The sequence below is a fragment of the Citrus clementina genome, unplaced genomic scaffold (assembly GCF_000493195.1).
Source record: "Citrus clementina cultivar Clemenules unplaced genomic scaffold, Citrus_clementina_v1.0 scaffold_6, whole genome shotgun sequence".
Lineage (NCBI taxonomy): Eukaryota > Viridiplantae > Streptophyta > Magnoliopsida > Sapindales > Rutaceae > Citrus > Citrus x clementina.
In genome coordinates, this window is record NW_006262139.1 from 5,313,167 (window position 1) to 5,326,518 (window position 13,352).

Consider the following 13,352-nt stretch of genomic DNA (forward strand, 5'->3'; position numbering starts at 1 on the left):
TTCACCCTTCATGATTAAAAAAATAGTTGAAACTTATTTACAAAATAAATTTGTAATATATTTATTAAAATGGATATAAAATATCAACATAATTCTTTTTACGGGAATTATGATATATGGATTATAAATTTATCTTATTATTTTTTTAATCATGAAGGATAAAATTTATATTTTATTAGTCAACTAACTAATCAACTAAAGAGTCAACTAACGGTTGTAACGAAAAAGTAGTAAAATGATATTTATTGTAATGAAAAAGTAGTAAAATAATATTTTATAAAAATATAATAAGAAAATGATAAGAGACAATACTTATTATAGTTATTTGATATTTGATAAATTTTGAAGTAGTAAAATCATAATAACCCTAAATTTATTGAAATTTTAGTGCGTAGAAGTTTGCTAAAATGTTTGGGAGCAGCGAAAATTAACCTCAAGGGCAATAACCCTGTATATATACAAGCCGAAGGCCTGTTGAAAGTTTCTTTTACAACTCCCAAAGCGAAGCTTTGAACACATACCTCATCAAAATCATGGACAGAGAGTGGGGTTCGAAGCCCGGCAGCGGTGGCGCCGCCTCCGCTCAGAATGAGGCCATCGACCGGCGAGAGAGGCTCCGGAGGTTGGCCTTGGAGACCATCGATTTAGCCAAAGATCCTTATTTCATGCGGAACCACCTGGGCAGGTAAATCGACAACATCTTCGTTTGATTGATGTGATTTGATTTGATTAATTAAATTATTTAATTAAGCTTGGGGTGGCTTTGCTGCTTCTTGTTGTTGTACTTGTTGTAGTTACGAGTGTAAGCTGTGTTTGACACTTCACAATAACGAGGGAAACTACTTGGCACACACACAAGGGAAGCGCCATCAGACCAATTTGGCTAAGAGAGCTGCCCGCGAGGCCAAGGATGCTCCTGCTCAGCCCCAGCCCCACAAGCGAAAAGTCAACGTTCGTAAAACAGGCTAGTTTTCTCTTCTAACACGCACTTATGCATGGTTTATTTTTTAATTTCATGTCTGTGCGTACTGTTACATATTAATATATTAGGGTTACACATTACATAAGTTTCAGCCATTAGGATGACATCCTGGATTACGAATACATTATCCACAGTTTCAGCTATTACTATTAGGGCGACATGCTGAGGGACACTGAAACGATTTATTTCTAAGCACTTAATTTTTGGCCTAGAATTAAAGGTTGGAGGGGTCCAAGGGTTACCCAAAGTATTGTGCCTTGGTTTTTTGGGGGGGTACTGAGTGTTGTATATTTGACTTTGATTTAAAAACTAAGATAGGATAGGTTTATTGCTTATCTCGAATAATGGCTTATATGAACTTGCAACATTGATACTTTGGTGTGTTTGGCAGCCATTTTGTTTCAGTGTTGATATTGCTGAAAATTTTTTGAGGCGTTGTTATTGTATATCTCACTGATGCTCCCACCCCTCCTCCCCCCCCGCCCACGAAAAAAAAACCTGGTCTATTGTTTATCGTAGAGTTTAAGAACGTGTTTCGTAAAATCTCAACTGATGAGTTTTTATGTATATGTGTGGTGCGTATGCAGTCAAAATTGGTAGGCCTGGGTATCGTGTGACAAAACAGTTTGATCCTGAGACAAAGCAGAGGTCTCTTCTATTCCAGGTATATATATATATATATATATATTTTTTTTTAATTTTTTGTTCATGTTTTGTACTTGAAATTCCATTATATAGCATCATATATTATGTATCAAAAGTAATGATTTTCTTTCAAATGCAGATTGAATATCCTGAGATAGAAGACCTATCAAAGCCGAGGCACCGATTTATGTCATCTTTTGAGCAGGTATATTCCATATTTGAGTTGAGTTTAATACCAAACAGATTTCTCATGATACCAGTGGTCATTATTATTTCCTTTGTCGATTTTATCTCACCCCTTGTAGATGAATTGCATGTTTTCTTCTCTGTAGTCAACCATATCCTAATCTCTTCTTTTCATGATGCAGCGAGTTCAACCATTTGATAAGAGATACCAGTATCTTATGTTTGCAGCAGAACCATATGAGATCATTGCTTTTAAGGTGACTTGACCATATTATATATTTGTTGATTTTCATTTTACCATTAATCATTACTGGAGATAGTTATGATTATTGATTTCCGTTTATGTTTCAGGTTCCCAGCACAGAGATTGACAAATCTACACCCAAGTTCTTTTCCCATTGGGATCCAGACTCAAAGATGTTCACGGTTAGTCTGTTTATACTTGCCCTTTCTCTTTCCACCCTCTTTCCATTTTCTAGCACTCGGTCCATTTAGATGGATTAGTCGGTAAATGTGGTTGTTTATCGGCTGTTTTAAATGTTGTCGGAAGTTGCCCATAAATCCAAAACTCTGGACCACCTCTGTGACTTATTTGGTTCAGCTATTGGATCGGCTCTTGGTTTTTACTTCTAATGTAGGTTATACCTGCTATTTACTTACATATGATATGTCTCGATGCCTCTATTAAAGATGAGACATTAATCTTTGTTCATTGTTGTTTTGTTTGGCACTTTTCCCTTTTTGTGGGAGTTTTCTGCGACTAATAATTTTTGTGTTTGTTTGAGATGTGCAGCTGCAGCTATATTTCAAATCCAAACCAGTGGAGGGGAACAAACCTCAAGCTGCCCCTGCAGCCAACGGTGCAGTAGCTCCACCACCGCCACCTCCACCACAGGGGCCACCACCAGGTGTGTCTGCAGGAAATGCTCCTAGAGCCCCACCCCCGCCAATGACTGGAACATTACCGCCTCCCCCACCTCCAATGGCAAATGGTCCTAGGCCTATGCCTCCTGGTGGAGCTCCACCTGCTCCTCCTCCGCCTCCAGGTGGTAGTGGTACAATGGCCAATTTCACTCCTGGTACTCAGGTGGGTAGGCCTCCGACAATGCCTCCTCCTCCTCCACAAGGTTATGGGGGCCAACAGATGCCGATTCGTCCACCCCCACCACCTCCTAATATGGGACAATAATTGACCATACCGTAGCACATCTTCATGTGGTTGTCCTGCGACCAGTCCTGTTCCCGTTTTGATCCATGTTGCTTAATCTCAGGATATATTTGGTTGTCAAATTGATATGTAGTGAAATGGAAAGCTGGATCTCTTAGAAAATTAGGTAGCTTGAAAGTACTCTTGTAATTTTGATTTGTATGCTATTTAATGATACTGTTCTTTTGAAAGAGAGAGAGAGAGAGGGTTTAAAAAAAAAAAAACAGAAAGAAAAACATTATCCTTGTTGGTTCAGAGTTATGGTATCAAATGCAAAACTTAATTTGGCTTCGCAACCGCATTTTGTAAACACAGGTATCTCTTGAAATGTGGGAATTGTCCCTTGCCAAATGTTCAACTGAGGCTATTGGCTTATTGTGAATAATAATAATACATGATAACATGACATACAGTTCAGTTAGAACTATAAATAAACAGAAGCTTCTATTTTACCAGCCATTGAATTTGAATGCAACGTTTAGTCTGCATGCTTCGGTTTTCCTTACCGTAAGAAGAAATACCTGGGCTCGCTTTAATGCGTCCGGGCTTTTGAGACTTCATGTTGATAATCAAATTAAATTCGCAAATCATAATCTAAATAGCACGTGGAATAAAAGAAGAAAGCTGCGCACGTTCCAATTACCAGAAAATGGAACAAATTGTTGGGAAGACAACACTAAGCTCTCTGATGGCTCCTAGAAGCCACTTCTTCACAACACCTAACAACCCAAGATAACTATTATCACTCTGATTATCATCACTTAACGGATGTGATGGCTCACATTAACAAATCACTCATATCAGCAAAGTACCCAAAAATTTTTAACTTGTAACAGGGAACACCTTCTCAATAAATTCCAGGAAGCGATGTGAGTAGAATGTAGGGTCCACCGCAGAGATGGATATCGAATCAAATTGAAGAGATTTGTATGCGTGTTCAATCTTCTTGGACATGTTGTACTCTTGCAATATATCAATTATGCCCAGGTAGAGAACAACATCGTAAGATTGATGGAATAGATCTTCCTGCTTCCCAGGGATTTGCTCCGCCCTTGCTGGCATATTCACACCAAGCTGAATCTGTAGTCTGCTTCACAAGTAACAATTGTAGAATATTAAACACAAAACTAAAACATGAAATTTTAGTTGATGTCTTAATCGCTGTACAAGTATGCACTACATCTAGGGAGGATAGAGAGCTCAAGCTTAGCATGTAAAACTACAAAGGCAGACAACTAGTTCTTTTGTTTTCTTTTCCTTTGTATTTTATCTATTAAATTATAAAAAGAAAACATGCTGAATTTTCTCATTTCTGAAGCCAACCGCACAGTCTGTCAATGCATTCAATCTGGCAGGGTGCAAAAATCTGCTTAGGCAACTCATAAGAGATGAATTAATGGTCTTTTAACATTGCAAAGATTTTAATGGGCTTCTACGGTGGTATAATTGAAGAAACCATTGGGGTGCAAAGATATCGTACCTTGCTGTGCCAGGGAGAAGGAGATCAACTTCCTCATCACCAGCAGATGATGCTCGCAGTCGGCTACCTCTAATGTGTGGGCCTGCAATGACACTACTATCATCTGTTCCTCGAGGGACCAAAACAAGGCCTTGGTAGTTGGAGATTTCATCCTCTAGAGAGTTCGAGATTTAAGCACCACCAAAATTGTGTATCAGTTTTTTATATCCTAGTAGACCATACAACCATGAAACCTATACTAGCAAGAATTTCTAACTCAGATTAGACTGAACTTGATGCATCTGGGTTATAAACCATGCAAAATATATAGTTCTGTTTCTGACCCATTGAACCACAATGCAGTCAAGAAGCCAAGAGACTCAATTCAGTATATGCAAGAAGTAAAAGGAATAATTTCTGTTTCTAACTTGAATCATACAATTAATTCACTGCTTCAAATATGTCCTTAATGAGAATTTGACGATTGCTACCTTGGCTAAATTAGAGGCACAACTACTGTTAATTTTTTTCTCGTGAGTACTACCTAAACATTTCATCTTGACATGCACTTTCACTACGCTTGGTATGTTCCTAACCATGAAAGGACAATCAAATTATTCATCTCTCGAATTTTAAGTCGAGCAGATTTGGCAGGCTCAACTCCCAACTTCAGACTAAAGATAACGCTTACCTTCCTCAGCAACAATTCCCAATCCATCTTCCCGTATAGTCGTGAGTGATCGCAGGTGCTGTGGAGCTCGATAATGAACACCCAGCAAAAGGCTGTAATCCATAATCTGCTGAGCTTCCAAAAATTTGCTGTCAATCTCTATCTGCCTGCATAATGATACAAACATTAAAAAGTATAAGACTAAAACATGGCAATACAAATGAGAATAAGTGCATCAAATAAGAAAGAAATTATTTCAAGTACAGCTTAAAGCAGTAAACAAAGTAAAGTTAATTCAACTGTCTGATATTTGGAAGGTCAGCCATCTTAAGTTCTTGCAAATGAAAATTACGCTGCCATTTTCCCATTAGTTATTTCCCTATATTTATAAAATAAACAACTGGTAAACCTACCATTGGTCAATTTGAAACTGTAACAGAGTGACAGAACAACACCGGAGCATTACTTACTTTAATAAATCTTCTCGCCAAGAAGGTTCTAAATAAAAGCAGTAGTTTAGATCTAAATCTTTAAGTGTTGTGTTCTCATCAATTTCAATGTTGTCCGTAGATCGCCCTAGTGATGACCCCTTCAAATCAAACCTTCGATGGATCCTTAGTTCCGTGCAGAACATATTTCCCATCACCACGAAGCGAAACTGCAATTTAAGGGATTAGTTTATAGCTATCAATTTCTTATGAAAAAGAGAAAAAAAAAAAAGTCAAAGTTCATGATAGCAAGCTCCTTTTGTGATAGTAATGAGGTAATCAAGGGAAAATACTCAAGGTAACATCATATCATAGTAGAAAATAGTTATACACATCAAGGCAAACAAAAAAAGTGATCGGTACAAAGAAAGCAGTAATAAACCATGTGCATCACCTTTTGACCACTTGAAGGTTTGATTCTGTGAAGACCAAAAAATTTTGTTATGAGTGTGTTTTCATACGATCTCACATGATCATGGTAAGTTGGAAGCATTTGTAGAAGAACCTACATAATAGAACTTTGGTTAATTGAATCATCAAAAGGGCAGAAAAAGGGAAAAAAATATTCCGAAAAATATAGAACTGAAACATGTAAGGAAAATGTGGTATGTTCTAAGAATTAAAGTTTAACAATTAGAGATATGTTCAAGTTGCAATTCAAGCTATTTCTCTATTTCTCTATTTCCATATACTAAAGAAAACTATCATCACATTAAGCAGTTCCTTTGTTCAACATATACTAATGATAGCACTTCAGGGCCTTATATCACAGTTGACCATTATTCTGCGAAGAGGTTACCATTCCATTTCAAAAAGAGAAGCAAATTCTTGAATGTACAAAGGAGTGCTAAACAAGTAGTTGGCATTAGTAATTTTTTTTTTAATAAGAAACTATAAATTATATTAACGATGAAGAATCATTACAAGGAGAAGATGAGCTGTCCGATTGACGAAGTAAAAAATAAAAACTATTCTGTGCTATACAAAATATACCAATCAACCCTCTACAATACTAGACTGGCCTAGACACCTATCTCAAAGTACTCTCCCAACTTAGATGAATGAAGAAAAAAGATGAAACTTGGAACCTCTTAGAAACAAAAGACCAAAGCGAAGCTAGAAGACGGACTCTATCCCACGATTCTTCAATATTTTGTACTTTTTCCCTTAAAAAATAAGAAGATTTCTTTTCTGCCATATTACCCAAAAGAGGGCTGCCAGAGCACAGATCCAAAGAGTTTTTGCCTTTTCTCCTTTACCAAAAGAATAAGAATTCTCCATAAGAATAGAGTGACAAGAACCCCGAAAGACCCACAAAACGTAAGCCTCTTTGCGCAACCTATTCCACAACTTTGAGGCCACAAAACAATGAAGAAAAAGATGATTAGAAGTTTCTGCGCACTTGTTTTGCACATCACACACCAAGACAGAGATAGACAACTATTAGGGAACTTTCTTTGAATCACTTCCCCAAAATTTAATTTTTCTTGTAGCAAGGACCCATAAAAAGACTTGAATTTTAGTAGGAATACTAGCCTTCCAGATCGTTTTTGGAGGGTAAAAAAATCAGCCAAGGAGACATCATTAATCAGCCAGTTAAGATAAGATTTGCAAGAATAATGTCCTGATGTCTCCAAACTCCACAATCTTTTGTGTTCTTTCATTTTATCGATGTCGATATCGTTGAACAATTCCAAGAGAGTAGCATAATCCTGGATCTCTCTATCATTCAAGTTTCTTTCGAAGTTGAAATTCCAATGCAAATTCGACGAAGAGGAAGATGGACAAAAATTTATAGAAGCATTTCGTATAGGACAGAGCTTACAGAGGCAAGGGAAGCAATCACACAAAGTGAGAAAGAAAAGAGGGATGTTCATTTGAGATTGCTTTCCAAGGGCTTCTAAAGACTTCCATTGTTAACCACATTAGAGTCCCAACCATTTGAGCGGAGGCCATATTTACTTCTAATCACCAAAGTAAAGTGAAAAAGGCAAGAATTGGAAGGCAATAAAAGTTCAGAGATGTTGCATCAATATCAAAACTGAATGGAATCAGCCATATTGTGTAAACTCTATTGATCCCACTACCATTAAAGGCAGCGATATCTCCAGCCTATAGCTGGATCCTCCAATATCAGGCTAAAATGCTGAATGGGAGGGAATGCCCAAAATCCTCTTAACATGACCCCACCTCTAGTTACTGAGATAGAGCAAGCCAATGGCCTTGATTCTGAGCAAATCAAGGTAATAGAACATATTATTTCACCAATCAGTGATGCCAGAAGTCTATTAATTGGAAGAAGAAGAGAATTTCACTCAACCATCCACTTTGTTACTTCTGCAAATTTGGAAGTAAATCCTATTTTCCTACAGAAGCACAAGATCAAAGTAATTATAAAAGGTCAAAAATGTCTTCTAGTTTTGGAACTTTACGGCAATATTCCTCCCATTCAAGCTTCAAAACGTAAAACAAACAATAGGCAGAAAGAATGAAAAAGGATAAAAGTTTGAAAGGTTCTAAATGCAATAACTACAGCAGATGTCAAGGTACAAATTGAGATGGCAAACCTTCACTTCAGATTTTCGAAGTGTCTTAATCATGAAACGGTCATCTTGCGATAAGAAAAAGATACTACCGCTTTTCCCAGGGGAAGAAAGTTCCCTGAGAGCATCATTCCCACATATGGACATCATGTAGTCAGCAGCATCAATCTTGAACATCTCCCTTAAATTCCTGTAATGAGTTTTAAGAACAAAAGGTATAAAAACATGGAGAAAAAGGTAAACCAAGATCCAGAAATGAATATACAATGCATAGTTTCGAAGTTAAAGCAGAGAATTACAAACCAATTGTTTAGTCAAATAGCATTTTTCTTTTCTTCTAAACTCTACAGATTAGTCCCTGCATGCTAGGTTCCCAACAACAGCATCTTCTATGGCATGGCAAGAGAAATAAATTCAAAAAATCAGTGCTGAATGTGTGCTCCCCTCTCTCATACACTAAGATATGTGCAAATAACATTTGACTACATACTGAGTAATCATGGCTTTGAAGATTACAGACAGTTTAACCACCAATAATGCCACAACGGTACTCCACTGCTCTAAAGTGATCACATAACATAGGTTTGATCCAAAAAAGTTCAAGAGCAAGCTATTTCCTGAAAAGATATGCTTTGTGTGCTATAAATAAATTTAACCAGAAACACTGAAAAACAAATTAAGCTCGGAACAAGAATGCCAAACAAACCCATTGAATGAAATATATGGGAAGGAAATGAAAGAATATTATCTACAAACCTGAAAACCATGGGGCAATAATCTTTCCACTTAAAATCCTCTGACTGATGAGGTGGTGTAAGTTGAGACCCTTCTTTTGGAAAATTCATCCAAAAGCTAGCCCGGGGACCAAAGTCTGATGCCCGAACATCTCGCCTCTGTACAGGTGTAATTTTCCCAACTGTATATCTGATTACATTCTAAGCATGTTATAACTTTGCTTTTTCTGGAAACAATGGAATGAAACATATATAACAGATACAACATTTAAACTACTTCTACCAAGTAAATGGAGGACTTTTCACAAGTTACATGCAAGGAACACCAAAATATATAAGTTATGCAAGCAAATTGTTCAACTAATGGCTGAAAAGGTTCAGATGCATACATGCTAAATATATACTACCTATCATTTCTCCAGAAAAGAATCTGACTACAATGTTACTAAAGGGAAAAGCAGAGAGCATCAAACCTTGCAAAGGATCTAATTACAAAGAATGCATAAAGTTATAATGAATCACCCAATGAACTTGCATAAAATCCTTATTTTTTTATTAAATTCTTTTTTTTTGGGGGGGTATCCTCTTGTAAAGACAAGTTTTCTGAATGTGAAACATGAAGCAGTCTAAATAGAGAACATGATACTGACTGACTAAATTGTACCTGATTCCAAGCTGTAAACTAAGCATTAAATCATAACTCCTGTGACCTTTGATGATTGTTTCACCAGGCCTCTTAACCTCTTTCACTAGTTTCCTTTGTCGCCGTTTTTCTCTTCTAGAGGATTGTGAAAAACTGTTATTTAACACAAACTCACTGATTAAAACACCTTGAATATATTCACGTTCCAAGATTGGTGCAACATTTTTGTCACTTGCTTTCTCCATGCCTTCTGAGATTGATTCAGATAACTCTAATGATGAATCATGTCCAATAACTTTTTCAAAAGATACCTCAAGGCTCCAACGCCTTTCCAGGGACACATTTCCTCTATGTGACTGCTCCAAATTTATTAAGTTCCCCTTGGAGATTTTATCAGCAGAAATTCGTCGAGATCCTCGGTTCCCAGGAACCTTTGCATTTGCCATTTCCACCGAAGAAGCATGATGGGCATGTGCATGGGTTTGCCTTCTCATATCTGGTAGTAGCCCTCTAATTCTGAGAGCATTAAGGTATGGCTCTTGTAATACTGAAAGCTGAATTCCATTTGGATAAAATGTTCCTTTTCCATCCTTCAAACCCCTTGACCAAGTTCCAACATAGGAACCACCATCACTCCATGTGTAGACACCAAATCCATGCATCATACCGTTTAACCAGCTTCCTTCAAACGAGTCCCCATTAGTCCAAGTAAGAGTTCCTTTACCTGACATTTTCCCTCCTTTCATATTTCCCAAATAAACATCTCTATTGGCCCAAGTATATTTACCTGGACCTTCTGCAGCTCCTTGGATCCAAGAGCCTTCAAAAACATCTCCGTTAGGGTAAACTTGATAGCCTAACCCATGTTTGAGATTCAAGCGCCATCTTCCCTTATAGGTCAACCCATCAGAGCCAATATAAGTTCCCGTACCATGGATATAACCACCAGAAAATTCACCCTCATAAACAGTCCCAGAAGGCCATCGAATTTTTCCATTGCCATGCCTCATCCCACGTCTCCACTCACCTTCATATATGCAACCATCGGACCAGATATATTTGCCCAGACCCTCCGGTAGGTTGCCAAGCAATGACCCAGAATAAGATTCCCCATTGGGAAGTGCAAGCTCCCCAACTCGAAAGCCAGAGGTTTCAGAAGAAGTATGGACAGCTTCACCATTGTTTAATGCATATACGCGGTCTCTGTCAGAGATGGCATCCAGAGATGTCGTTCTCTCTGCACAAGAAAGTGCTCTTTCGACGTCACCAACAATGGCCACAGGGCCAGACATGCATAATGCCAATAAGGTTACAGTTCTTACAAGATTACAAGTCACTATATTATGACAGTTTGAGATGTCAAAGAAAGAGCTTACTATGAAATTGTGATGGTACCTTTAAAAATTCCCACCCTTCAACCTATGAAAAGAAAAGAAGACATGGACTTATCAACAGTGGCAAAATAATGAACTCTGCTTCTTGATCACAAATTCATAATCACGGAAAAGATCAGTGTTAAAAGAAGGACACACAAAAACCACTTACAACCAGAATATGGTCGTTCAGATGTAAAAATATTAACGAGAGTCAATGAAGAGGCAAAAGCAGGGGGTGTTTCGTTCTAGAACAATGCCATTTTCAAGTTGTCATTACCTTTACAAATAGAAATTAATAAAATCCATTAAAATATTCCGTCTTTAAATTTATTTAGCTTCTCCAATAACAATGCACAGAACTTATTCGCGCTATTTAAAAACAGCCATACTTTTTCAGACAATAATAAAAATAATAACTGAATAGATAGATCGTTAGGGGGAAAACAAAAAGAGCATCTAATTTAAGGAAGTAAAAGAAAAAGCAATTCAATTTAAACAGATAAACAATGAAAAACAAAAATTGAAGATAAAAGTTAAATAATGAATTTAATTTGAAGCAAGTAAGACCGTACCTTTCAAAAGAAACTAACAAGTTGCAGAAGGTGAAGTGTGGTAGTTAAAGACTTGAGAGGAGGAGCTGACTATTTTTTACTATTACCGATGCGGATGCCGACGCGGATGCCCACTCTTTCCTTAAAAAAATTTAAAAAAAAAAGATCTTTTATTTTATTTTTTTATTTTTTATTTATTTTTTTTGGTCATTTTTGTCTCGACGGTGATGGTGAAAACGACTTTTTGTATTGAATACCAAGCACATAGAAAAGTACTTAACCTTTTAGTCACATAACAAGTCTTCTGACTGCTGTAAAGATGAAGCTAAAAGAAAAATTATAAAAAGTAATTATTATCACTTTTTGGTTCATTCATTCATCATACATTCATTTGTACATATTAATTGTTAAAAAAACTGCTTCTAATTTGTCATTATTAATAAATTAAATATTATAAATTATTAGATATTTACTGTACTCGTTTAATACGGTAATAATTGCTAAATGATTGTGTTAATGAGCACAGGACCCGGATTAGCAAGACAGTGACTTTGCCATGCTAACTTCTTTTGGAAATTTAATAAGTTCCCGTTTGATTTATTTATTTATTATTCATCTAGTAGTGACTTTATGTGAAGATGTTAATTGATTTTTTTATGGTAATGATTTTTAAATAACAATGCGATAAATACGTCGCTCGCGGATCCTCTGTTTCTTACGTACGTAAAGTTAGACTTAGCATGATTGTGCTTTGATTGTGATGTGTGGGATCGCGCCCAGCTCTATCACGGAAACTGCCGAAAATACTTATACTAATATATATATACACACACATATACATAAATATACATCTACATGTATATTCATTTTTAAATGCGGACATTTTTTCTTTTTAATACAAACATCTTTTTAAACAATTTAAGAGAGTTAATTTAATAGTGTGCCCGTATAAAAAAAATTATGACACATGCATTAGAGAAAGACTCTATATATATATGTGTGTGTGTGTGTGTTTTTTTTTTTAATTAGGATCCCTAACCATATTAAAGTTAGGGAAAAAGTAAAATACAAAAAAAAAAACATAGATCTCAATATATTAGAGGACAAATACATTGCAGTAGAATCTATTTCTTTTTTCTTTTTTAGTCTTTTAGCTTATCTTTTTGGAAAGCACAAGTTAGATAAGATATAAATTCCTTATTTAAGAAGTAAGATATCAATTATAAAAGATGCAAATACTTTTTATAAACTTCCAAAGTAAAATTGAAATAAAAAATAAAATTATAATAAGATAAATTTTTTGAATTAAAAAAGGCATAAATTCTTAGTTTATAAATTCCAACGTAAAGGTGAATTAAAAATATAAAATTGTAATAAAATAATTTTTTTCATTACATTACAATTAGAAGTTTATTAAAACTTTCTAAATTAATTTTATGATGATCTAAATATCTAAATTTAGATTGGACTTATTCTACTTGTAAATATTTATAAGAATTTAAATTATCGAACTCAAGAATAAGGTGGAAAGATGTCTCATTTTTCAACAAATTTTATTTTTCAATGTTTTAGTACATTTTATGCATAGGAGTGGGTCCTTAAATTTAATAGTAAATTAGCTAGTGATAATCATGACAATTTAATTGTTATCATTTGAAAATACGATTAATATTAATGTTATTATATTTCTAAAGTTGTTCAGCTTTTTAAAATGTGAATGGCTTTTTATCGTCTTTTATATTTTGTAGATAAGCGTGAAAAGATATATTAAAGTAGAGGTTTGTACTTGTTAGGTTTGGCGGTTGTAATATTGTTTAGAGGGGCATGACTAGAAAGTTCATGTCATTCTCATGTTAATAATATAATCA

At 35.7% G+C, this 13,352-nt stretch overlaps 2 protein-coding genes across 4 annotated transcripts; one reads left to right on the top strand and one right to left on the bottom strand.

The window, feature by feature from the left end:
• Window positions 1-382: 382 nt before the first annotated feature.
• LOC18039097 (splicing factor 3A subunit 2) lies at window positions 383-3,316 on the top strand. The gene is made up of 7 exons (XM_006428405.2): window positions 383-685; window positions 795-964; window positions 1,570-1,646; window positions 1,767-1,832; window positions 1,996-2,070; window positions 2,165-2,239; window positions 2,607-3,316. Exons 1-7 carry the CDS (start codon window positions 534-536, stop codon window positions 3,000-3,002), a joined length of 1,011 nt encoding a protein of 336 aa, XP_006428468.1. The 5' UTR covers window positions 383-533; the 3' UTR covers window positions 3,003-3,316.
• Window positions 3,317-3,610: 294 nt separating this feature from the next.
• On the bottom strand, window positions 3,611-11,611 carry LOC18039098 (phosphatidylinositol 4-phosphate 5-kinase 9). Of its 3 annotated transcripts, none has more exons than XM_024182383.1 (10): window positions 11,506-11,611; window positions 10,934-10,976; window positions 9,579-10,794; window positions 8,937-9,104; window positions 8,205-8,370; window positions 6,032-6,142; window positions 5,620-5,807; window positions 5,171-5,316; window positions 4,501-4,654; window positions 3,611-4,107 (listed from the first exon to the last, which is right to left on the bottom strand). In XM_024182383.1, the coding sequence occupies exons 3-10, from the start codon at window positions 10,565-10,567 to the stop codon at window positions 3,843-3,845; spliced, it is 2,187 nt and encodes a 728-aa protein (XP_024038151.1). In that variant the 5' UTR covers window positions 10,568-10,794; window positions 10,934-10,976; window positions 11,506-11,611; the 3' UTR covers window positions 3,611-3,842. The 3 variants fall into 3 exon arrangements, with proteins under 3 accessions (XP_024038151.1, XP_024038150.1, XP_024038149.1); XM_024182382.1 differs by having other exon boundaries at window positions 3,611-3,739; window positions 3,864-4,107; window positions 9,579-10,976; XM_024182381.1 differs by having other exon boundaries at window positions 9,579-10,976.
• Between the last annotated feature and the right edge of the window lie 1,741 nt (window positions 11,612-13,352).